A 27093-nucleotide genomic window follows, 5' to 3' on the forward strand; every position below is an offset into this window, starting at 1 on the left:
GTGATAGTAAAAAACTGCAGGAAGATGGTGAAAAGATAGAAAGGGCTCACAAAGAACTTTTTTCAAGTGCCTGCTGAAGGTTTCAATTACTTTTTTTTCGCGCATGTTCAACGTATTCTATTGTGAAAAAGTATTCCATTTTTAGAAAAAAAGAGTATCAAATACCACTATTAAGAAAAAATGCGCAAACGAGTTGTAACGAGTTGAGCAAGCGTTCAGCAGTAAGTTGGCCGAAAGTTGTTGAATATTTTTCATTTTACTATTATACATAAATTATTTTTCTTCAATAGAAAGACTGTTGAAAATCAAAAGATTAAAATTAGTTAAAAACAAAATTTATTTTATGCAAATTTTCTGCTCAGTTATTACACTCATTACTTAAAACGATATATTTTGCCGTTGTAGAAAACAGTTGATCACCAGTTTCACGCAGCACATTAAAACATAGAGCACATAGAAAAATTACGTTGGACCAAACTTTTTGATAATAGTTGCTGCTCATAAACGGACATCATTCAAACGGACATCATTTTTTTTTTCAAAAATTATGCGACTTTTTCGCAAAAAAATTAAAAAAATGGCTTCTCTTAATACATCGACAGGTGATGTCCAAATTCAATTTAAAGAATCTGAATCAAGGCAATACGTCAATGAAAACGAGCAGGCTTCTGACGGTAAAAAAAATGGCGATATCTACGATGAGCCTGCAAATATTGACGAAAACGGCAGAAAAACAAACAACAAACAGCTACAACAAAGCAATTCGTTTGTGAGATGCTTGATGATTTTGGTGGTTGTACTGGTGGTAATTGTTGCTCTAATGGCAGTAAGTACAATCTCAAATATTGGATTTAGTAGAAGCGATGAAATTCAATTCAAAATTCACCACAACATGCTCCAAAACAACTCAGTATGTTAGGGTTTAAACTTTTAAAATCTCAGTTCAGGACTTTTGTAAATGTTTGTGCTGATCTTTTTCCTGTAGGCAGCAAATGGTCACCTAGGATAATATTCTATATGCTGGATTGCTTTTTTGATCCTTTTTTAATTCATTTTTTCATTTCTTCCTATCAAAAACTGCATGTTCATTTCTTTTTGGTCTAACTCTTGACGAAGTTTGAAGTTGCTTGCAATTTTACAGGAGTTACAATTTACAACAAAATTTAATGACACATTTGAAAGTGAATTCCCGGGTTGACCAAAAATGCTTATCCTACAATTTCCAAATATGAAAAAATGCTTATCCTACAATTTCCTACAGTTTCGTAGACTCAGAAAATTGTAAAAAAAACTCTAGGATAAGCATTTGTTCATAAATGAAAAGTGTAGGATAAGCATTTTTTCATAAACCAAAAATTTGATTTTTTCTAAATTTTATTTAACAAATTTTTTGGGATGTGATCGTGACCGAACACAAGTGACTAAACCCATGGTGTATTCAACACTAGAGTTCCCAAAAGGTTGATCGTCTGTCATTGACAATGCATTGGAAGCGATCTGAAATGATATACTGAAAGCATCAAACTTTTAATTTTTTCAAAGATGATTTTCTTTAAAAATTGAATTTTCAACTTATCAAACATTGATGAAGGCATATATAAACATGCCTTACAAAAAAACAGGAGTTTTTAGCCTGTTTAAAAAAGTTATCCAGAAAAACGGAAAAAACACAAATTTTTGTCCATCGTGGACTACGTTATGCTAACAAAAAATTAAAATTTGCAAGCAATTTATTTTTTTTGGAAAAGTTTGTTTGAGTATAAAATTCGATTCGAGGTTGAAGCAATTTTTGGGGCATTTTCAATTTTACTTAGAAATTTTTCAAAAAAATTGTATGAAAATTGAATGATTAGCATTTTTCTATACATTTGATGTAGGCAATTGTATGATAAGCATTTTCGGTGTGAAGAAATTTAAGATAAGCATTTTCGGTTTATGGAGGTCAGCCCGGGATGTTTTTTGTTTTTCAAACATTCTTTATACCTCAATTCTTATTTAACTTTAGTTTCTAGGGTAAATAAACAATGGATGGTTAAAATTTTAGGTATCTGTTGTCATTCTTATGTTTCTGACGGTTAAATTATCCAATGAAATAAATGAGACCAAGGCGCAATTAGCAGATCTTTCCAGCAGCATTGAGAGCGTAGATTTCAGCTTGGGAGAACTTTCGGTGAGTTTTTGTTCCATCTTGTATTTTTTGTATCGACTTATTTTTTGATCAAACCCAGAATCTGCATAATTTCATGCGGCTGTGCTGAGAAAACCCTAAAAGAGCTTGGGGCCTAATTGAACTGCGCAATCAAAATTTTGAAGACTTAAAACTTTACAGTGAAAGCGTAAAACATAAGACTGTTGCGCTCATAAAAGGTTTTGAATTGAGATCAGGCACGTGATTTTAAATTACACTAAATGAAAAATCGTAATTTTGATATCAGCAGTCTGAAACGCATATCTTATCTTTTTTCAAAAGTAATTTGTTATTCGAGAGCAGTTGAAAGAAAACCAATGAATTATCAATTAATTGTATCTTTTGTGCTAAAGTCACTGAAAAACGTCAAAATGCTTGATAGTAAAAAAACTGTGGTTTTCTGGAAACAATGAATTTTTACCAGACATGAGAAGAAATTCACCGGTCTTTTTGTCTCACAAATGGCAGTTTGTTGTAAGGAATAGTCGCATGCCCATAAATATTGGCAAGAAGCAATGACGGAGAACTAAATACGCGTAGCCGGCTGAGAGGCAATTAGTTGAGCGGAACTCGAATTCAAAAAAGTTATAATTACCGCAGTCTTTTAGTCTTTTAATAAAATATTTAGTGCAAAAAGGTGACTCTGAAATAACTTGCAGTCTATGAAAAAATAAAATAAAACTTTTTAAAATAATTAAGTTCATTTACTGCATCAGACACAAGCAGAGGTACGAACCAACAACAAACCAGCAGAAGAATAAAATATATATTTTTCCAAACTGTTTCTGATGACATTTTGAGTAAATTTTCGGCTTAGAGTGGACTTCAATTTTACAACTTAGCGACTGTCATCACGTAAAAAACATTAGAATAACGGATTACAGTCATCTGAATAGAATAACTTTAGAAGGGCTCATAAAAAGCTGCTAAATTTAGTGTCTGAATGGTGCATCATTTGTGGATCTAAGAGGAAAAGATGTGGGATTGGAGATAGTTCTACAGAGGCGGGAACGATTTGGCGACAATATTTTGTTCAATCGCGGATTTGAGGCATATGAGGCAGGTTTTGGAGATATCTGTGGAGCAGGGGATTTGTGGTTTGGGCTACAGAGAATTCTTATTTTGACCCAGATTGGAAAATGGAATGTCCGAATTTCGATGCGCCAATTCACAGACGATGAACTCTTCTGGGGAGAATGGACAGGTAAATTTAAAAAAATCATCATAAAACATCCACTTGATTTTTTAACAAAAAAATTCGAATTTTTCTTAGTAAAAAAATCATAGCAACTTCAAAAAACTGTGTACACACGAAATCAGAAAATTTTCAGTGCAAATGTATGCTTTTTATAATTTGACTTAATTTCATATTAGTGTAATAATTCGTTCATACCAACGATTTTCAGTATATAAGATTTTGACAACCATTTTTTTTCATTCAAATGATTTAACGTGATATATTACCACCTTTTTTGATTTCATCGTTATGTTTTCTTCACAAAGTTTCAAACTTATATAAGCTTGATGAATTGTCTGGGAGTTTTTGTGTAAAACAAACTAAATGTGGCTGCAAGAGGACAAACGTCCCTGTTTTAGACTTCAAGGTTCACACTATTCCCTTTTATTATCTGTCATTGGGCCCATTGGTGGCTAACAGTGACAACATGGTGAACACCACTGGTTTAGCAAGCGGCTTCGACTATCATAATGGAGAGGCCTTCAGTACTCATGATAGGGATCGAGACACATCTCCTGGAAACTGTGCTTCAATCAGAGGAGGAGGAGGTTGGTGGTTTAAAAACTGTCAGCGTATGATGCTCAACGGAAACAGGACTACTTCAGAAAACTTGGAGAGCCTTGTACAAATGAATTACTGGAACGGTAATGAAGGAACGATACCGCTTGCATCAAGTGAGATTACAATGATCCGCGTTGGCTGAATTGAAAAATTAGAAGCCAGGAGAAATATCTATCAAAGAATATCTAATAATCATAAAATTTTGAAGCTCAACCATGAGTTTAATAAACAGAAGTTTTGGACATTAATTATCCAACTACACACTGAATATAAAACACTAGCGCTGCAACTAAAAAAGTTTTCAGAATGTTCAAGCAGCTAACATTTTGCTGTTATTGCTTTATTTTGAGCAGGAAGATAATGATAACTATTAACCAAAATTTTTGTCTACAAATAACCTAAAACTGTAAACATTGGAACTACTCACCTTGATCAAACATGTTTGATTGCCATGATTAAATATATTTTATATATTTGATTCAATGTAGTGTTTATTTTTAACCGGCTTAAATAAAAAAATCATCCGAGGTTTGAACTCAATTTTCAAACAATAAGCAACTGGTGAGCGAGTACAGAACAGGTTAGAACACAATAGTCATGATAATAATAGTCTTTTTCCTTCATCGAGTCGTGTTTTGTTCGTGGTGTAATGAGATGAAAACTCAGAACTTAGGCCAATAGATTAGTAAAATGCAACAAAAACTACAAAAAAATGCTTCTTTATCCATTAAAAAAATTCAAGAAAGGGCTAAAAAAAATACGTAAAAAATTAAAATTACAGGAGTAAAAATAAGTTATCATACCTGATTTTTTATTCATCTGCCCAATTTTTTAAGTCTGTGCACAAACTTTGGAAAAATCTATTTGATATTTGATCAGATCTACGAAATCAATGCAATTCACTATTGTTGATGTCTATATTGTTCAGTTAGCAATTTGAAATTTTTTTTGGTATATCAATCATTTCTTTTTGATAATTATTTATTAACTGATTTTGCTTGTATTTACAAACACCAAACATTCGAAACAAAAACTCTTCCTAGCTTCATTGGTCAACATGAAAGCATTTCTGACTATGCAGTGATAGAGAGACCTTTATATCACAAAAAGAAGCCTAAAGATAGCAAAGGTAGCCGGTTCCTGTGTAACTGATCACGTTTTCTGATCACGTTAAGATTTTTTTTCGTGTCGAAAATTGCGTTTTTCTGAGTGTAGCTAGAAAAAAACTTTTCTGGGAAAAATATGTTTGCTTCACTAATATCGAATCTTTCTTCAAATTTATCAAGCTCGAGATTGTTTTTTTTTCATATAACCTCATTCTTTTCTTGATAGTTTGTGCTTGAAAGGTGCAAAATGATAATTCAACAATTTAAAATTCAATTTGTAACCTGATAAGTGCTTTGCGCATTCTAATTGATCGCTCAATTTAAAAGTAGACTGAAAAGCAAAGTTGAATTGTGTTTATCTCGACATTGAGAAGGTTTTTCGGTTTTTATTAATATCGTTCATTTCACAAACATAGTTTGTTTTTTGTATACCACTCGATCTTTTCTCATGATTTTTCAGAGTGCCTATATAAAAATGATTAGGTGAAAAAATGGATAGGCGCACAACTTGCTGTTTGTATGTCAGTGGAAACCAAGCACAAGTCTTAAAAAGTGTTCAAAATATTAGTGGATTCATCTCAAGAAATTCCGTGACTTCCTTTTAGAACTATCAGATTCCGCGAAATGTAATTGAGCTCCGAAATGTAAGTGAAGTCAGCAAAATTAGTGTGGAGAATACGAAAATGTACGCAGATTCCGAGAATTGTTAGCGGGATTTTGCAATTTCAATTCTTTAACTGAACTAAACCAGTTCTTGCTCATGAACAATTAAAACCTAGAGCTAGAAATAATATATAACGGATGGGGAAGTTCAAAAGCAAAGACTTAACTATTGTCGTTGGAAACCACGAAAAAATCTGAAATCATTGTTAAACCGGAAACAAGGTTGTACCCCTTAAGTGTTTGGGATCAATTTCTCAGCAAGCTGTTTTGGAAATCATTGTCTGGGAAACACCTCACAATATTTAATAAGCGAAACATTTTCATAGATTAGTGAGTCGCTTGGTAATATGCATGAGTTTAAAACTCTAAGTTGTAACTTAATCACTCTCCGGGTTGACCAAAACTTCTAATCATACAATTTCCATTTATGAAAAAAACTTCTTGTCATACAATGCCATACGTACAGAACATTGTATGAAATCTCTATGATAAACATTTTTCCATATATGAAAATTGTATGATAGGTGTTTTTCCATAAACCAAAAATTTTGATTTATTTTTTTCTAAATTTAGTTTCTGAAAACTTTTCGGTTGTGTTTGCAACCGAACACAAGTCACAAAGACCTTGGTTACTCAAAACACCAAAGGTTGGACGGTCTTGGATTTACAATGCATATCAAACGACCTGAATTTGGATGTTTTTCACAATTGATATAACAAAAGTAACGAATTTTTATTTTTTTGGCAAAATTTTTAAATAATGATTATTTTAAATTTTCAAATTTTCAAGTAATCAGACATTGATCAAGGCTTACATTAACACCCCATACAAAAGAAATAGGAATTTTCAGCGTTTTTGAAAAAAAATTTAAGTGAAAAGAAAATAAAAGCAAAATTTATCGTATCCAGGACTACGTTATGTACACAAAATATTAAATTTTGCATGCAAATAAAAAAAATTTCGAAAATGTTTGTTTGCGTACAAAATTCGATTTGCGGTTGAAAAAAAACCAAAAATGGGCCAAATTTTTAAAATTACTTTCAATTTTTTGTGTCGCCATCAAAAAAATGCCAGTCATACAATTCCCATATATGGGAATTGTATGATAAGCATTTTTTTCAAAAAACGAGAACCTCAGTTTTTATCACCAGACTGTTTTATAAGAATCAAACATCCACAGAAATGAGTTTATACCAGTTTTCAACCATTTTTAAAATTTGTATGAAAATTGTATGACAAGCATTTTTCCACACACTTGTTGTATGGAATTGTATGATAACCATTTTCGGTGTATGGAGGTCAACTCGGGTCTGTTGTTTTCTAAAACCTGATCTAATAATATTGTATTGTCAGCATTTAAAAGTATCATTTGAAACTGTTCTTGTCCTAGTCTGTAAGTTGTTTTCTCTTAAATCGAATTGAAATTCGAATTAAAATTTGAAATAACTGGCAAATAAAAAAAATGATGAAAGCTAAGTTCAGTTAATTTTTTTAAAAAGAATAATTCACGAAATAGCCGAATCCAATGGGATTTCCTTTTTTTCAGTATTTGAGATTGTTGTTTTTGGTCTTCATTGTTTTGGTTTTCAATCTTTCAGTGTTTGAGATTTAGCTGTTGGGTTTAAACTGAATTGAACTGCTGTGAGTAATTGAGTTGGATTGCGGGTTGAGTTGGGTTGAGATTGAATTAACCTGGACTGAATTTTGAACATTTGTCAGTATATGAGATGAATATGATATTTGTCAGTATATGAGATGAAATAGAAAAACTGCAATAAGTGAGATCGAACTAACTTGAAAGAGTCCCTGAAGAAAAACAGATTAAATTTTAGTTTGTTTTATAACGTTATTTGTTATTGCATACCAAACAAAATGCGGGTTCCTTTCACAACTTGTAGATTCCGCTTACAGTTAAGGACTCCAGGACTCCGTTACAATAGGCATATAAGTTGTTTATGCATGGATTCCACAATCTGTTCCAGGTTCCGCAATATTTGCTGCAATTTGATCTTATTGTCGAGCAATTTTGAGCAACACAGTGTTTTAACTAATTAGAATTGTTCGTGGAATCCAATACATCAAAGAACTTAAAGATGAAGCAGTGTCGCCGATTTCCAATTATGACCCAATTGTATGACCCAACTGATCAGTCAAGCTTAATAATTGAATATGATATTTATAATCTTTAGGAAGTAAAAAGGCAAAAAATCAGACTTTCAAAGATTTCGAAGTCGTTGAGAAAAAGTTATCTCAAACTCTTCTCAGAATCGAAGAATCAAATTTAAACTATAGTTTAGACTGGGACCTCGAAGTTTGCGAAAAACTGCATGACTACTTTCAAGGTTTTCCTTTTCCCGCTACACAATAAGCTTTGAAATTTATATCAATGAGTAGGTTTGAAATGCTTAAGTCACTGGATGAAAAAACGCTCAAAGATTTTTAAATTAATGCAGACTTTTAAGGTACAATTTCAACGAACAAGTAGATATACGTGTTACACTATTTGGCACTGAAACTCTATGTTTAATTGGGAAAGAAACATATAGGACTTAGCAAAATCTTCAGTTTAAATAAATGAAGTGGACGGAGCCTTTTGTTTAGCTGGTTAAATGTCTGCAGAAATCAGCAAAAATCAAGTTATACTAAGGTTTTATAAAATTTTTGTCATTTCATTTTTCAAAAAAAACGATACAGTCAAAACAAAGTAGAAAAAAATACGATAGAATTTTTTGGATCTGAATCTGAGTTCCGTCAGACAACTTCGCAGAGTAATATGAAGTTTTTTTTTCAAATAATCGACGAACAAGTTGCCACGGTCTCTTTCACTGTTGAGAGAAGAAATAGGGATAAGCCCACAAATGTTGGTGCAGTATTACTAAATTGGCTAACAGGTTTTCATTTGAATTCCATTAACTGAAAAAGAAACCGGAAGTTGCGTTGAAATTGCTCTCAAGCAATACACGTATAGTTTCCTTTTTAATGCGAAGACATTTAAGGAGCAACACTTGAGACCAGACTTTGATTTGTTCAACTATCCCGACAATCATCAACGAAATCTCAATAATATCTTTTATGTGTCCCACTCCTCCTCAAAAATAACTTCTAAATCTGCCTGACAAATTGACTTTTCTGTATGTTGATATATATGGCTTCAATTAGACATGCACTAAAAAGTGTCTGGCGAAGGAACTACAAGCCATGAACAGACGACGCTGCTGTGTAATTGGTTCAATGAAGGTTCATTGAAAAAAATTATCATCAGAGTGAATCATTACACTATGAATACCAAACAACACGAAATAGATCTCTTTTACTTTTAGGCAGCAACCGATACCTTCTTAATGATGATATAAGCTCCCTACCTTTCGAAAACCATCTGATAGCTAATGATAGTTTGTTAATACCTTCCAAATAAAGAAGACGAATCGTCGGAAAATGAACCGATTATCACCTTTAACTGATTCTCGGAGAATGATGCAATTCAATTCAAAAGACCTGATCGAGGACTTTTTCCAAAGGTTTTACAGCTATGCAGAGTTAGTGCCTTGTGGCTTGAACGACTTTCTTGCACACTTCAGCGACATGTCTGCCGGTAGAACCCATTAATTCTATCAATGAGGAGGACGCTTACATAAAGAGACATTCAGTTTGCTTCTAATGCTTCTAAAAGCATTATATTTTCATTGAAATAAGGTAATTTGTAACTTCGTTAAAAAAGAGATTGTTAAATTTTCTCCAAATTGATTTAATCTTCAAGTTGCGGGATTTTTTGTTGATTGTTTAATACATATATTGATGCTTTCGAAAATGTTTTAATCATTTGATTTTTGTTCTAAATTGTCTTGCTGTGATCCATTTTGATATAAACTTTTTTGAAGTTTTTGTTTCAAATTTTTAACTTTTTATAATTTTTAAATGTTTATACTTTTCATTAGAAGAAAAAAAATGTCTCCTTTTTAAACAAAACCCTCTCGAAAAATTAATCCGGTCTACTTTCGTGATAAGAAAAGCGTGATATACTTACCAATGCAAATCTTATTGATGTTTCTTTCTTGAGTATCATGAATATTTTGATATTTTGACCAGATCTTGACAAGATTTGTCATCACTTTTCAAAGGTTTTATGATCCATGATGCCATGTATATTTTGACAAAATCTTGGACCCCAATTTTTGATAAAGTTTTTTTTTCGCGAACATGTTTATGACATGTATATCTTGTCGAGATCTTGGAAACTAAAGTGATTCATTTGCCAAGATCTTGCAAGATCTTGGCAAGATACCCGTGTTTCATGCATAATCCAAGATAAGCCATGATCTTTGCGAGAGTTTCCATATTTGAAACACTGGGTGGTCCCATGCAGTCAATTTTGTTGAGTGTTTTTATTATATCTAATCAGACGCCCAACTTAAAAGACATTTTTGATCAACAACGTTTTTGTTCAAATGAAATATGCCTTCATACTGAGCTTCATATATTGTTTTGTTATTGTAATATTTCTTTAAATCTTCAATTTTGACGAATTGATCTGGCTGCTTTTTTGCATATGACTCGTCTATTTTCTAGATCTTTTTAAAAGAAGTGGATACAGAAATAAACTTTGCATACCGAGTGACAATTTTTTTTTTGCTCATAGCGCGAGTTCCAGGTTACTGACTACCAGCCTCTGACAAAGAGTGTTATACTCTGTAACCTTATTGGCTTGTAGCGATCAATGTTAATTTTGAACCGTTTATTTCATTGCATGTAACGATCAAATTTTTTGTACTTCTTTATAAAAAATATCAAACAATCAATTTCTATAAATCAATTCTGTCTTTAAAATTAGCTTGAAACCTCCGTTTAGCTTCAAGCCTCCACACCTCCATTTATTGATTTAACTTTCCTTTTGTCGGCAATGTTTTTGGTTCTATTTTTTCAGTAATCTGTATATGTACGCTAAAAAACCGCTTACGGTGGCCTGGTCAAGTTGTTCCTAAAGCCTGTTGTTGCTTTGAACCGTTTTTTAAAGGTTTTTCTGATGGATTGCCATTTTTCTTTTGATACATTTTCTTTATCATTTCTCCTCAAATAACTTGGATTGGTAGGAAAGAAGGTCTGTGATTCTACAACTTTTTCTGGTTTTGAGTCATTTTCACAATCTACCTTCTTTTTTTTCGGTGAAAGTTGATTAATTCTGTTCTTCGCTCTGATTTTGGTTGTGCTGTTGTAAACGCTATTTCATCCCTTGTTTCATTATATATATTTTTATAGGAATTTCTGTAACTCTCCTGGCTAATTCCTCGGGTTTGTCGTCCGTTATTCAGGGTAATATTTTCAAGTCGTTAGCAAACTAATAACCGTTTCAAGTCCGTTAGCAAAATATTAAGTTTGAATCTTCTCTTTCTGATTTTCACTATACCCTTGATGCGCTCTCTTACTCAAAGGACTACAAAAACAGCAAAAGACTGCCCTCCTTACAAAAACAGCATCGGTCTGGATGGGGAGGACCTGGAATTTTACTGAGGGTGGAGCGGTTTTTCAAAACGCCAGAACACTATAAATGCCCTGTTTTGACAAAAAAATGGAGACGTAGGCAAATTTATGAAAACAGGTAAGAATGCCGTCTTAAAAGCCAAAAACGGCTGCCATAATTTACAACCAAACGGGGACCCTTTGGTTGGTTGGTGAGGGGGTCGAATCCCTGATAAAGGGTAAGAGCCATCCGCCGCCCCATCTTAATAATCCCCTGCGTCTGGGATTTAATATCTGCGAATCCCTGCTGTGTCTGTCCCCACTTATTTTGTTCCATTTGATAATCATTTACAAAGATTTATTTGTGCATTATCTACAATTTTTCTTCGGATTACTTCACCTGAATTTGTTTTCTTCAATACCGGCCTAAAAATTCGGTCGGTATCTTGTCATCAAACTATTTTTCGTTGATGATGTCTGATTTTGAAATACATTTGGTGCTTTACTACAGCTTGATTTCAGCAAGTTGTTCACTGTTTTCCGAAGTCTGATAGCCGTATGTCTATATGTTAAATGGATAGAAAGCAAAAAATCTGTGAACTTTTTGAGTAAGGGACCAATCAACTTGCACTGCTATTTCTGTCTAAATGGTTTGCCTCACATCCAAGTTCGAAGTTTTTGTATGTTTTTCTTTTTCCAAAATTTGTAGCTCTTGCCACTTACGTTCAATTTTTTTTCTTCATTTTTTCAATCAATAAACTGACACTGTAGATTCGGAATCAACCAATACTCTTAGTTCTAAATCTCTCATACTGACTAATCAATTACTCTAACAATATTTCCTTTCGATAATTTTTTTTTTCGCTGTTTCGATTTTTTTGTTATCTTAATCTAGTCCATTCTCTTGATTTTTCCTTAACTTCAGAAAATACTCCACATCCTTTCCTTAACGTTTCCTTAACTTCAAAAAATTACTCCACATCCTTCAGTTATTTTTTTTGGGTTTGAGGTTTTGTGTTCGAGGTCCAATATTGAGATCGGCTTACAAATGACTTAGTTCAAACATTCACATTATGTTTTTTACCACCTCCCTTCTTGCACTGTCTAACTCGATGATTCAATTGGCCACATTTAAAACATCCTCTCTTGTTTGACCAGTTTGCTGCTACTGTCCCTCATAATTCCCTCAATCCTCTCTTTAGAACACTTTCATCCAAATTTATTTCTGTAGCTCTTATTCCTCCATTTTTGTTCCAAAACACATCAATTGTCTTGAAATGATTCACTGTGATTCATAGATCCAGATAAATTTTCCCCAGTCAGGTGCCATTTTTGCTTTGAGGTCCTCAAAATAATTTAATCGACTTGTGTCACAAGCTGTAAAATGTTTAGATGCGTTTTGACACCACAACTTTCAGTTGGTTTCTGCTAACTTAGAAAAAAGTAACATTAAATTTTTTGGCAAGGCATATTTAATAATTGATCAACAAACAAACTTCACTATGTTTGCTTTCAAGATAACAAGCGGTGCCTGCATCTGTGCAAGTATGGTGTTGCACACGCAATTGGCTCTTTTTAACCTCTTATACTCAGCTACCTAATATTTCGTGCTAGTGGGTCCGACCATTTGAAAAGTGGAGAGAAACTTCGTATTCGGGTGTGTTTTAGTTTTTTCTACTTTTTGATTCCACGCAAAATCAAGTACCGCCAATATTTCTCTGAATGGGTCGAGTGATTTGATTTTAAAGCCCTTTCAATCGTAATTTGTGCGACATTATAAAATTTCAAACAAGTGTCGAGAAAAGATGGTTTAAAATTTTTGATTTTTAGTCCAATTTTGAACTAATATGGTGTAAACATGTGCGCTTACAATAGCTTATTTAAGCTTGCTTTAAGCCGTGGTAACTTAGTTGTACTCAAATAAAAGTCGTTTTTGGATTTTTCGCCCCAGTTTGGAAACAAAGGTTGAAAAATTCAAATATTTTTTGCAAAAAAATTTCAATTTTTTTTATAAATTTTTTATAATTTATGTTTTACAATTTTTCTGGTCAATTAACTTCAAAACAGTTCTCCGAATGGTTTTTTTAAGACTGTTAAATATGCCTAAGTATATACATATGTCAGACATGTATACAAATTATTTATATATTTTTTTGTTAAATGATTCAAATGATTTTTTTGATCGAAAACATTTCTAAATCATTATTTCATGTGGTAAAAAATTTGAGAAACCAACTCATGCTACCTTATTCAAAAGACTGCTCAAGATAATTTTCTTCTGATAGAGGGATTTCAATTTTAGTTTTAAATTTGTTTTCAAATACTCATTTTAAAAAGTATGTACAAAAACAAAACTTTCTGACCGAGCTAGAAAATTGAATTCAATCTTATCACAATTACCCTAAACCGTTTCATTTTTATCACCACCTTCCAAAATTGAAACACATGCACCTGAAACACAAACACATTTAAAATGCATTATTTTGAATATAAAAAGGAGATACATCATAACCTTTAATTATCTACCGTCATAATTCGACTAAGAAATTTATAAAGCACCTTTTCACTTTTAGGGCCATACACTGAGAGCTACCTTAATGAACCTTGAATTGATTTTCGCATAAAAGTGACTATAAAAGAAAGATTACAGCACCAAATTTTCAAATCGTGTAGAAGAAAAAAAGTAGAATATAACTCGACCCAATTGAATGTAAAAAGGAGTTAAAGAGACTAAATTTTTAAAAAGGAAAAAAGGAAATCACTAGCATGCAGACTGAAAGTTTTCCCAGACGTCACTCATCAAAAATAGTGAGAATTATTTAAAAATACATACAATTAGTTTAAAACGGCAGTGCGATGAAGCTCACAAAAGGTTAAAGTTTGTGCCCAAGATCCAAATTAGATACCCAGAAGAGCAATAATAATTAGTCCAACCGATTTTAAAGTCTCCGCAAAAATCAAGGCTACCAGAAGAATATATTACTAGATTGGAAGTAAAATTCGGAAAAACTACTTGCCTTTTTAAAAAATAACATAGAAGTTATTGCTGAATATGTCTCACTCGATTAAGTGGGCCTCGATATTGTCAGTCAAGAACTTGAAAATAGATACTATTATGCGATTACCCGAAAATGCATGTTCTACATTCAAAATGGATGAAGCGTGCGCAAAAGAGAAAAATGTTTATAAAAAACTCTTGAGAAAAGTTTTACCTTGAAGGAAAAGACACCGAATGACGACCTTCAAAAAAATATCCATAGGAGACAAAGCATAGATGCGTAGAAGGAAATCAAAATAAACTAACACCAATTCAGGTTTACCGTAGGAGGAAAAACTTAGATACGTAGAAGGAGATCAAAGTAAACTAACGCCAATACAGGTTCACCCAGAAGTGGAATACGAACTGAAATATCAATACCCCAACCCGTTACAAAACCCATCATGAGGAAATGTTGGTCGGATATTAGAAAAAGTTACAAGCGATAACAGGAACAAACCAAGGTACCTCAAGTTAATGTTATCTTTGTCAAGATAACGAAGAAACACACATTTGTCGCAAACATAGAAAAGTTATTGAACAAGACCTTAAGCAGAGAAAAATTTGTAATCACAGTATATTGCAACGATGAACACACATATTGTGGAAGTTCATTTTAGAGTATTTACTTGAATATAAAACTAAACTACACTAAAAACAAAAATTTCCCGAGATGTCACATTCAGAATATGACTTTTTAAATCAGTTACGGAATTTATAATGTTCAAACACTTAACCATACAAAGATAATTACTTTGTCGAAACTTTTGAAACCTTACATCTACAATTGGTGTCTCGGAAATATAAGCTCAAAGTTACAATGGATAAATGAAATCTAAAAGAAGTTTATTCTGTTACATTAGATGAAATTTAAAATTTCTGATTCACTTTTTGGAAATAATCAATTTACTTAATTATCAACCCACACTCCATTTTAGCTTCTTCATTCTCGTTATTTTTGGTAGTCATCAAATTTTCCAACTATACACTTCAACGACCTTCAGGTTTATTAAGCTCGCAAGATAGAGATACGACAACAATCATACTTCGAACTATTGTTATAAATTTAACATCACAACAATTAGTCAACCTCCCAAAATCCCAACATCCGATAAAAATTGAGCGTGGGATCGCTGCATTCGGAAAAACCCCTCGTTATGTTGGCAAACCAAACAACCCTTTTTCCCACCAGTTTCCATTTTAACAACATCAGTAAGAACGCTCACATCCCTCCTCAATAAGACCGACACAAACATAACTATTGTGTCAGCTAATTTCGACACTTTCACAAATTTCAATAATGAAGTAGAAAAATGTTGAATTTTTTATCGGTAATCATGGCAAGACTCAAATGTAAGTAATTTAATTACAACTTAAAAAGTTAACAATACTACAGTAGTACCATTACTCAGTTTTCCTTTAAAACGGCTCAACTTGCTTATCCTCGACATCATTGTGATCATAAAATGCCTGCACAATCTTTCAACCACGCAATCGCAAAATCTTTAGTCTTGCTTTTTCTCAAGTTTCAGCATTATGACTTTACTTTTTTAATTTTACATCCGAAAATTTTTATATAATTGTAAATGAAAAACATCTGTAACTTGATCTACCTAAAAACTTGAACTTTAACTATTTTAATTCTCTGAACCAGGTCAAATAACCCCACAATCACCTCTCTGCAGTTAGTATCAAAACTTAAATTCGAAAATATTTTTCCAGAAAATCACTAACCGAAAAACATTCGAAAATATTTTATAAAAAAATCATTACCAGAAAGTATCCTTTCTAGTATCATTAATTTCAGGCCGATACCTTGCAAAAACATAACTCAGAAAGTATAAAGTAATATTATCATCACATTTGAAAATTAGCACCAACATACTAGCGCTTTTTACATATATTATAAATTAGCTTACAGATGATATTCATAAAGCTATTTAATTTTTTTATAACTAGTTCCTACAAATACGCCGTTGATATAGTTTACTGCAAAAGAATCACTGAAGCATTTAAGTCATTTTAACTAAGCATGAGTAATTTCAAATGGCTTATTCATTTTAAGCAATATATGGAACCTCTTGGGAAACCATGAAATTCACTTTCAGTTTTATGCTTTTTTCCAAGCAACACAAAAATTATCAGAAGCAGCAAATTTTGCGAGCGTATATCTGAAATGTTCACCTTGTCAGGGTATGTGGAACTAACATTGTTCTTATGCCAAAATTTTGCAATATCTTGGCAAGATAGCCATGTTTCATGGATAATTAAGGCACTAAAATTATTAGCACCAATTATATATCACCCTACTAAAAAAATTTCTTTCCAGTCCGCTTTTATCCCCCAAGTTGTTTTTTTTTCGTCCGGCACAAACTAATTTAATTCATCCAAGTCAATATATTTTTTTTATTTGGAAAGGGTTTCCCTCATAACAATCAAAAATATCAGATAAAACAAAACAAAATATTTCGCTTTAAACATTATATTTGATGGTTTTATAGATAAGAAAGTGACAGTATCTTGAATATGAGAACTTAAGCTTCAAAATTTTACTACCGCAGTAAAAAAGGACGACGTGTTCAGAAACTAACAGCATTCACCGCTTTCTAATACCCAAAACTACTGACAAATACAAGAACAGCGCATATACTTTTACTCGACAGTTTATTATTTTGAGGTAAATAAACCATGAGAAAAAAAAACTAATCAAAAATTTAAGTGAAAAGTCAAACTACTTATGATTTGATAATTACTTGAAACTTTTTACCAATGTTGCTACCTGAAAAAGAATGAGAGAACATTGTAGATCTTTTATTAAAAGATTTTCGATTGTAGACGAACAACCCGTTTTTATCAAACTCTTAGTAGTAGTTTTTCTCACAAATGCCTCGAGCCTCACTCACCAGTTAAAGATGGATGCTCTGTTTATTTACTTTTACAACAACTCACATATTGTTTACCGAGATTAGTTCCTGTGTGTAAAACCCCCATACCACGGGGATTTGCTGTGCAAGAGCTGAAATTCTTTATTTCTTACATAATTTGATTCTCAGATCTGAAATTCTTTATTTCAGATATTGGTAAGCATTTACAAACTTCTTATGTGAAATTTGGATCTGAAATGGATAGTTTCAGATCTGAAATAATTTTGAAAATTGAAATTTTAGATCTGAAATATGATCTGAGAAATCCTTGGTTAAAATATAATTTATGCATTTGGAGCAAAAAATGGAGTTTTTATTCTTTGATATTTCTTCAATACACAATTATGCTTTCGAATATTCGAATATTTCCACAATCTAATTTTTTTCGATCTAAATTTCTTGTTCGACTGTGTTAAAAAGTTTTCAAAAACTGTTAGAACACCTGTAACATTTTTGATTTTTATGCGCTCTTATTGCGTTCCCAATGCTAACTCATGCTTGGAGAATTATTCTTTGGCAGTTTCCAACTTGACACTTCGCTGAGTACCTGCTAGTAGCTAGCAACAGCTAAAAAATCAAAAATAGCAAAAATTGAGTAGGAAGCCTTGATTTTTCAGATCTGAAATAAAGAAGAAAAACTAAACTTCAGAGCTGAATTTAGATATGAAATAACCCATACTTAAAGTATGCAAGCGTTATTTAAACATTTCACAACCTATTTCAGATTTGAAATTTATATCTGAAAAAGATAATTTCAAGTCTTTTTTAGAAAATTTACTGGATACGGGCTAGTACAGCTCTATAAGATCTTGTTAAATTAATTCCGAAAAAAATGCACAAGACTTTATTGACATCTCATTAGATTCTAAAACACCCCACGTTAATATAAGCATAGTAAGTTGATTGTTTCTCTCCAGATTTCTTTAGCAACACAAAGTGCAACAAAATGAAACTACTGCAGTCAAAATCGAATATAAGATCAGTTATGGAGTTTATAAGGTACTCGAATTTTGCAAACATTAACCTAAGCTATCCTTAAAACCCATTTATCAAGATACTTTTTTATGCTAATCCAATTGTACAAAAAATTATCTCCCATTATAAGCATAACAACCAAAAATATTTTATCGCAATGAAGCTACTCATGGTGTGTAATTATCCCAGCTGACTTTGGAAAAAAACACACGTTTACAGAAAAAATCCAAACTACCATAAATGATTTTTAAGACTATTTTTTAAATATTATTTTTTGCAATTGATATTTGCAAAGTTTCAAATGTTTTGAAACCTTGTAACAATCAAGTAACGATGTTGAAATGAAGTACTGCATGACATTTTCAACACCTATGGGATCGGTTTAGGTTTCAAGGTTCTCCCACGCAATATACTCCAATAACTGTCCATAATCCAAAGAGCAACAGCCCATGATACAAACATAGAATTACAATCCGAAAGGAAATTATTAAAATCAGACGCACGTTGAATATCTCATACGTATTTTTGAAACCTTGCAACCATCAAATAACGATGTTGAAATAAAGTACTGCATGACATTTTCAACACCTTTGGGATCGGATTAAGTTTCAAGGTTCTCCCGCGCAATATACTCTCATAACTGCCCAAAATCCAAACAGCCCCAGCCCATGATACAAACATAGAAATACAATCCGAAAGAAATTGTTAAAATCAGACGCACTTTGAATATCTGCTACGTATTTTTGAAATCTTGCAACCATCAAGTAACAACGTTGAAATAAAGTACTGCATGACATTCTCAACACCTGTGGGATCGGTTTAAGTTTCAAGATTCTCCCACGCAATAAACTCCCATAACTGCCAATAATCCGAACAACCCAAGCCCATAATGCAAATAGGAACAACCCATGATATTAGTATAGATATACGACACCTACAGGGATCATTGGGCTTAGATTATACATAATTATCCCAATGTAAAAAATTATACCCAATGATCCCTTTGTAAAATATTTATGCCTAATGATCCCTATGTGTAATTTTTATAGCAAATGATCCCTATGTAAATTTATTGATCCCTAATGATCTCAATCTATAATATTTATACTTAATGATTCTTATGTGAAATTTGTGTTGGTTAAAACAGAATCGTTCTGAGGATATATTTTTCCTTTTTGCCACCTATAGCTCGGCAAGCTATGTTGCATTCGAATTGAACTAAAATTGTGCAATGCGTTTTGCTGTTGAAGGTCTTTGGTAATTGGTTCTTTCAATGTTACTACAAACTTCAAACTCTATGGTCTTGGTGAAAATAGGTATGAAATGACGTGGTTGAATTATACATACAATCAACTAAAACAAATGTCGTTTAAAGCTACTGAAAAAAATGTGAGCTGAAAAACGTTTCAAAATAGAATCACTAAAAAAAGAAATCAGAAGATTAATTTCATTGATAAGTTGATTGAAATGTATACGATAACACTAATAATAGTTTATTATATATAAACTATATTTTAATAGTTTATTAAATAATAGTTTAAGGAAAAAATATGGGTTAGGAAAGGTTTGAATATTCTGTATGTTCGATCTGTTTTTGGGTAGAAATATTGTCAGAACTTGTACCTAACTTGCTACTATAAAATTGTAGATAGAATAAAATTCCTTGGGGTCCGAGTAGAGGAAAACGGCGTTTCGAAAGGGCGTTTCGAAACCTGTCCGGAAATTGTACTGAAAGGAGACCAAGGTTGCTGGTTTGGTGATATCCCCCATAGATCGATTTTGTTTTGTTTTACGTTGATAGTAACCTAACTTCTCGCATTATTGCTGTTCATTTAAAAATTGGGTAAAAATGTCAATTACTGAATAAACATAGTGTTCAAAATTAAATTGAAAGTGTAAAAATAGGCCATATTTAGTAATTAAGTAATGAGAAAGCATATGAGTTAGAAAATGTTTAAAAACATGACGATTTTCGTTAACAAAGTCAGAAGCATTGCCAGTAAAGTTTTTATCATAAATCAATTTTGCAATATAAATACAAAAGGAACAGCACATGCTAAGGTTTGAGTCTTGCATGGGAAAACTTTTCATCACTTCAGTGACCTGGTAGCATAACTGGTTCAATTTTTAAAATAGATTGGTTTACTGCCAAAGAGGAAGACCGAGAGGATCAGCAAAGTATAGAACATTTCTTCTGTTGCAAATCACAATCGAATGTGTCCCCGGAGAATCTGATTTTGAAGTGTTCGCAATCATAAAGATATTGTTTGGGATGTGAGGTGGAAAATTGTCCGCTGCAAATACTCCAAGAATTTTATATTTCAGATGTTTGAAGTTCTGAATGAGATCCTGCAACTGGTTTTCATTCATTTTCAGACGGTCCAAGTTGGAAGGACGTTCTTTGTAATTTTTCGGTCAGATGTGATAAATACATTTCATGAGCATATACCAAACAAAAACTCCCAGGTTTGCTATCAAATCGTTTAAGAACTGAAGATCGATCGAGTGAAACTGAGCAGTTAGTAAGTTCTGGATGCAAAAAGTCATGAGCTGCCTGCTGTGTGTTAGTGAAATCAAACACATAATATAGTGCTGCTGGTAGTTATCCAGAATGATTCACAGCACGCATTGCAGCAGGCCTAGCACTGATAATGTGTTGAAGAAGAGACGTTTATGATCTTGTGTACTGATTGGTGTACTTGATATTGGCAAACCATTTCGTCTCAAAGTAATCTGTTCTAATCCAAACTTTATATTTTGAAAAGGATTCGTTCGGTTTCTTTTCTAGAAACGCATTATTTGTATTCAATGCTATTATAATTTGTCTCACCGGTTCACGAGTAAAAATATCTTCCTGTTGCCAGCTGCTCTGGCCAGCTGTTGCAAGAAATGTTTTGGTAATTTCTTCTTCATTTTCTTAGCTCGAGTTTTGAGCAAAGTTGATTCAATGGCAGAGGCCACATGGTCTGTCACAATCATTTTTCTAACATATAGGTTGGTTTGCAGCTTCTAATGCTTGGCAGCATCTTCAGATATAATGAGAAAGCCTTCATGAAAACGTCTGTAGGAAAGTCGGAGGGTAACACCGCTTAAGAAATGCTTGTCATAGGTGAACAAATCAACTCCAGTGGGTCCATAGAACCAAATTTCGCTCGATTCGCGGATCAGTTTTCGTTGAGATGAGAAACCAGTGTGTCTATTACAGCGGGATCCTTTTCGAAACGATATCCCTGATACTTGAGCCTTGAGTCCTTGGCTCTTTTGCTGCTAGAAAACTTTGTTCCAATAAAGCTTTTATGCGCAAAAATACTATTGGCAACTGAGATTTTGAGTCCATTAGCAGAGAGGGTACAGTCAGAGAAAAAGGAATACAGGGATGTGCTTACGAAGAACGGTGAATCAGACACAGTAGGATCAGTGTTGTCGTATCTCATATCAGCTCCCTTTGCTTGCGTTACTTTGCATCGTATTTCCAAATAGCGTTTTTGCGGGTCAACAAAAGTGTTACAGTCACCGGTGATTTCAAATTCAAGCATTGGTCCATTAGGTGAATAGACAGGTCCAATTTTTTGTTCGAAAGCATTTTCAAAAGTAATCGAAAGAGATTGCTTTTCAAACAAATCCAGAGAGCTATGGGTAGCTTCATTGGGTAACAAATTAGCGATCATTTTTTATATTTGAGAAAAAATCTGCTCGACTTCTCGCTTGTCTGGTTTTCTTTCAAATGGTTGTTTTTCTTTTTGGAGCACCTATTGACTTCTTCTTCGTAATCCATTCATTGTTGTCTTTTGACGAAGTCTACCATCACCGAGTTGTTTTTTCTTACAGTTTTTGTGACATTTTTTTCAATGCTTGTTTAAGAGACTTCTTTTTCATAGCTATTATAATTTGTCTCACCGGTTCACGAGTAGAAATATCTTCCTGTTGCCAGCTGCGCTGACCAGCTGTTGCAAGGAAAATTTTGGTAATTTCTTCTTGATTTTCTTAGTTCGAGTTTTCAGCAAAGTTGATTCAAGGACAGAGAGCACATGGTCTGTCACAGTCATTTTTCTAACATATAGATTCGCTTCGAGTATTTGCAGCTTGTAATGCTTGGCAGCATCTTCAGATATAAAGAGAAAGTCTTCATTAAAACCTCTGTAGGAAAGTCTGAGGGTAACACCGCACATCAAATGCTTGTCACAGGTGAACAAAGGAACTCCAGTGGGTTAATAGAACCAAATTTCGCTCGATTCGCGGACCAGTTTTCGTTGAGATGTGAAACGAGCTGCGTCTATTGCAGCGGGATCGTTTTCAAAACGATATCCTTGATACTTGAGCCATGAGTCCATTAGGTGAATAGACAGGTCCAATTTTTTTGTTCGAAAGCATTTTCAAAAGTAATCGAAAGAGATTGCTTTTCAAACAAATCCAGAGAGCTATGGGTAGCTTCATTGGGTAACAAATTAGCGATCATTTTTTATATTTGAGAAAAAATCTGCTCGACTTCTCGCTTGTCTGATTTGTCTTCGAATGGTTGTTTTTCTTTTTCAAGCAACTACTGACCTTCTCTTCGTAACCAATTCATTTGTGTCTTTCGACGAATCATACCACCACCGAGTTGTTTTCTTGCAATTTTTGTGACATTTTTTTCAAGTTTGTTTAAAAGACTTCTTTTTCACAGCGACATCAATCAGTTCTGGCGTAGCACACATCAAAAGTTCTCTGCCCAGTTTTTTTTGCAGCCGGCAGAATAACCCATCGTGCATACCGTATAGCAACACGACCAATACCAGCAGCCAAAGCGTCAAATCCACTGCAGCGTCAGAGAAATGAGGAAGTGAAGCTTGCTTTGGACAAAGCGCTTGAATTTTAGAGTCAACACAACTTTACCAGTTCCTGCTAAGGGCACTAGTCTTCCAATTTATGTGCGCAACTGTACCGATATTGATTGCACAGATGAAATGAATAGTTTTTTGTAGTCTAATTTAGTGAAGTTTTTTCGATGATTAGGCTCAATGCTGCAGGCACTACCGTTTTTGATGCGTCTATTTGAATCAATGACGCGTAACAATGGGGATTTTGCATGTCCAGCAGTTTGATATTGAATATTGTCAATATAGACAAAAATTATACTTGTCCCACTTGATAAGTCATATGGGAAATGAGATTCGTAGAGTTTGTTTCCCTCATAAGATGCATCGAAGGAGGGTCTCATTTTGTAACCAATTTGATATTGACCATTCTCGTCAAACTTTGCATTGTAGCTTAACAAACTGGGTATTCGCGCTTTGGTGATGAGATTCTTCATCTGCGCCCATCCAAATGCTCATGCTATTCGTGATTTCTTGAGGAATTGCATCGAAATGAATTTTGTCTATGAGTTTTGTTTTTATCTCATCAATCAATTGTTCTATTAGTGTACTCTCATGATTTGATAAAAACTTTTACGCCATAGTAAGGTCTGAAAATTGTATTCCGATTGCCAGCGTTGGATTTACTGGCGACTACTTCGGTTGCTCTAAAGTACGTGAATTCCTCATCAGTAACTTTGTTAAATTTTGTTGGGAAAATGATTTCTGAGAGAGCAACTCTCCAATCTCCATCTTAAGCTATTTCTTCTTTACAAAAACTTCTAAAACTGGCCAAAGTGTTGTCTGTGAAACAATACAATGATGCTGTTGAAATCAAATGTACATTAAACTCATCATTGCCCATTTTCGTTATAATCAGCTGTTTTTCCAATTAAACTAAGTTCTTTTTCATAAAATTGTTCGTTGATTTCTCCGCATCAATGAGACTGTATGTTGCAGGGCTTACAGAAAGAATGGCAACTATTACAAAATTTTGTCTGTAAAAGTCTGCATGTAACCTTTTCTAAAAGGCAAGTCGGTTTTTGCTCTTCGCACATGGTCATCAACATAAAATGTTGGTTTCTGAACCTACTTTGATGAACTGTTTGCAATGAATGAAAATAAAGAAGGTACATGCTTTCTTGTGACCTTGTTCGGGGCCAACTTTGTTATTCTGTTCACGAGTTAATCGTTTGAACGAAATTCTGTAGTTTTTCAATATAACTGTAAGTCCATTCAAACTCCGAGTACTTGTAGATAAAACGTTTGAGCGATCGAATGTTTGTTCCGTTAAACGCAGAATTTTTCTTACTGTGAGTATTGTTTTTGATTATTTCTTGTTTAGTACACAGTTTTTGAACTCTCTTTAACATTTGGTGCCTTAGTCAACCCAATTTTTTGGGTTGTTTTGATTTGATCACTTTTTTGAAAGCTTCGGCTGTTTCTTTAGCATATTTGGTCTTCAGGGTTTCCACTCATAAGTTGCATGAAAGACAATTGACAGCAACTAACAAATATTGTGACCCTCGGTTAAATTTAGCCAAAATATCAACATAAGCCAAATCCAGAGACAAAATTTCGTTGATATCGTTAACATTCACTTTTAGCCGAAGATATGTTTTATGAAACACTTCATACTTTGTATGTGATGATTGAGATCTCTGGCTTTTGTTGGTGAGAGTCAACTAGCATTTGTTAAATTTTTACGCTACCAAATGCAGCTGGACCTTTACAGTAATTTAAACGTACAATAAAATGATTTTCTTTTCTTCACTGATAATAGGATTTCCAATCTTTTGTTGACGCCGCAAACGATTCTTTACTGCTTTAATAGATTTTATCATTGTCGTCATGATCGTCGTTGGTGGGGGAAAATTCTGGGTTTTCCTTTTGTCAGGTTGCTTGGTTTTGAGTTTGAGAGTTGTCGATCGAGTCTTTGAAGAGGAGGGTTTTGATCTCTTTGATTCCTCAGTTGCCGGGTTGTCGGAGACAAAGGAAGAATTTGAGGACTTAGCTGCTTCGCTCTTAAGCGAGCGGAGAATCTGTTTGGCATAAGTGTTGGACACTAAACTAGGATCAAGATTCAGTTCTTTCAAACTTTGTGGATAAAAAACACACTTAAATTGTTTTGTGGTTTGCTGCATATCGTAAAAAAAGGTTGAATTTTAACGAGTGTTGGTTTTCCTTGAATCAAAACATAGCCGTCAACGTCAAAAGTCAAGGATTCAATTTTGAACAACAGCTTTAGCACTATATTTGCCCTTTCTAATTTATTAGCTTCCAATAGGACTTGATTGCATTCCATAACCTTTTGAAACTTTTCAGCGGTTTTTCCCTTACTTTTTTCATCGTTTTTTTTCTATTCTCTTTGAACTTGTTTGATGCAGAGAATTGTTTGATTCAACATCTTTTTTTTTTGCTTTATCATCAACATCTCTACTGAAATTAGTAAGCGCAGATAGATTTCTTTTTTGAACAATTGGTACTACAATATTAAGGGTTAAAGGAGTAGGAGTTAGATTTAATGGTGGCGGAGAGTCACGGCTGGTATTTCGTTCTCGAAATCGCTGTATATAATTAAATTGAGATGATTTGTCATTAATTATGGATTATGAAGGATTTGAGGTTGTGGTACAGTTTTTTTATCTGGAGCATATAGTTTGCGAGGAGTGAGGATGAATTCTTCAGCATACATACCTAAGGTTCTATTTTTTTAGGTAAATGTAACACAATTTTCCGATCGATTTAACCAGTGAAATATTGTTTCCCAATTTATCGTTTTTCTCCTATAGTAAAATTGGGGTCAACAATTTTTTCAAATTGTACTTTCTTACTCTCGATGAAATTTTTGTTCGCTGGAACATGCCCATGAGAAAAATTTACAAAACAACCGAAACAAATCTAATAAAATTTGAATCAGCTCAAGTCAAAATTGATCTACAATGGTGACTATTGAGCATTTGCTTCAATATACATTATTGTTTCTCTTCCTTTTTCAAGAGATGTGATGACTGCTTTTGAGGATGGTAAATAGAAAAATGTATGCGATAGTGGAACTATGTTTGACGAAAAACGAAGATATTCTGAATGTTTGGGATCTAAGTCTATGAACAGATGGCCGAAATTTTCTTTTGTGGCCAACTGATAAGCATGATTTAGTAGTTTTGTATTATTTAATTGTTTCCCTAAATAATCAGTTTGTTGATTGTCTTGAGAAGATTTGAACAAAATTAAGTGAGTCGTATTCAAATCTATTGTAGGTGATTCTTTACTTTGCTGAAATAAGTTATGCTTGACATAAAAAACATGAACATTTTTATGTCGACCTGCTGTAGCTAATATAACAAAATCTTTTTCATTAAGAATTTCTATACAGGTATCATCAACGCCACTCATGCAATCCCGTAAGTTATTAACAATTTCAAAGCTGGACAATTTTATAAATTCGTTATCAAATTTGTTGTGATAAACAAACGAACGGTATTTGGGTTGATCGTGAAGATAAAATTGAAATATCTTGTTATACGATGGAGAGAATGTACCTCTGAAAAGCATTCAAAAAATTAAATCAGTTTTTCTAGATCTCGAGGAACCTGAAACGGACATAAAAAGACGATCTTTTGTTGAAATGATCTTATTCATTTTTATAACTTGGGATTTGGTAACATGTAACAAATTGTACTGGACAGTATCGAAAGCCAAATGGCAGTCTCGTAACTTAGGTTGTAAAAAGACAGTTCTAAAATAGATAAAGATAGCAAAATGAAAATAAAACAGACTTGGGTAAAAAAAGCAATTTCTGCGGACGGAAGAGAAACAGAATTACAAAATTTCCAGTATCTGTTTCCGTCAGATAGAGACTGTTCGAGACCATCATTTTCTACAAAGTCACCATCATTTTTCTCGACAGTAGTTTCTTAATTTTCCATGTTTACGAGAAGGTTTTTTGAATACTTGTATCAAGGTTGATAGTTAAAACTGCGTACTATTCGCCTTTTTTTCTCTCTGAACTTTTGCTGTTTGGTTTGTATTTTATTGTATATATTGCTATGATTTTGTCTGTCATATGTATCCGAACAATGTTTTTTACGTTTCCGGTTTTGATTTCGTCTAAT

The 27093-nt window shown here is 33.2% G+C and overlaps 1 protein-coding gene across 1 annotated transcript; it reads left to right on the plus strand.

Annotated features, from left to right (window-relative positions):
* The first annotated feature begins 259 nt into the window (after positions 1-259).
* Positions 260-4152, plus strand: LOC134847792 (fibrinogen-like protein 1-like protein). The gene is made up of 4 exons (XM_063865007.1): positions 260-826; positions 2045-2170; positions 3125-3392; positions 3785-4152. Exons 1-4 carry the CDS (start codon positions 548-550, stop codon positions 4126-4128), a joined length of 1017 nt encoding a protein of 338 aa, XP_063721077.1. The 5' UTR covers positions 260-547; the 3' UTR covers positions 4129-4152.
* The last annotated feature ends 22941 nt before the right edge of the window (positions 4153-27093 follow it).

The sequence above is a fragment of the Symsagittifera roscoffensis genome, chromosome 6 (genome assembly GCF_963678635.1).
Source record: "Symsagittifera roscoffensis chromosome 6, txSymRosc1.1, whole genome shotgun sequence".
Classification (NCBI taxonomy): Eukaryota; Metazoa; Xenacoelomorpha; order Acoela; family Convolutidae; genus Symsagittifera; species Symsagittifera roscoffensis.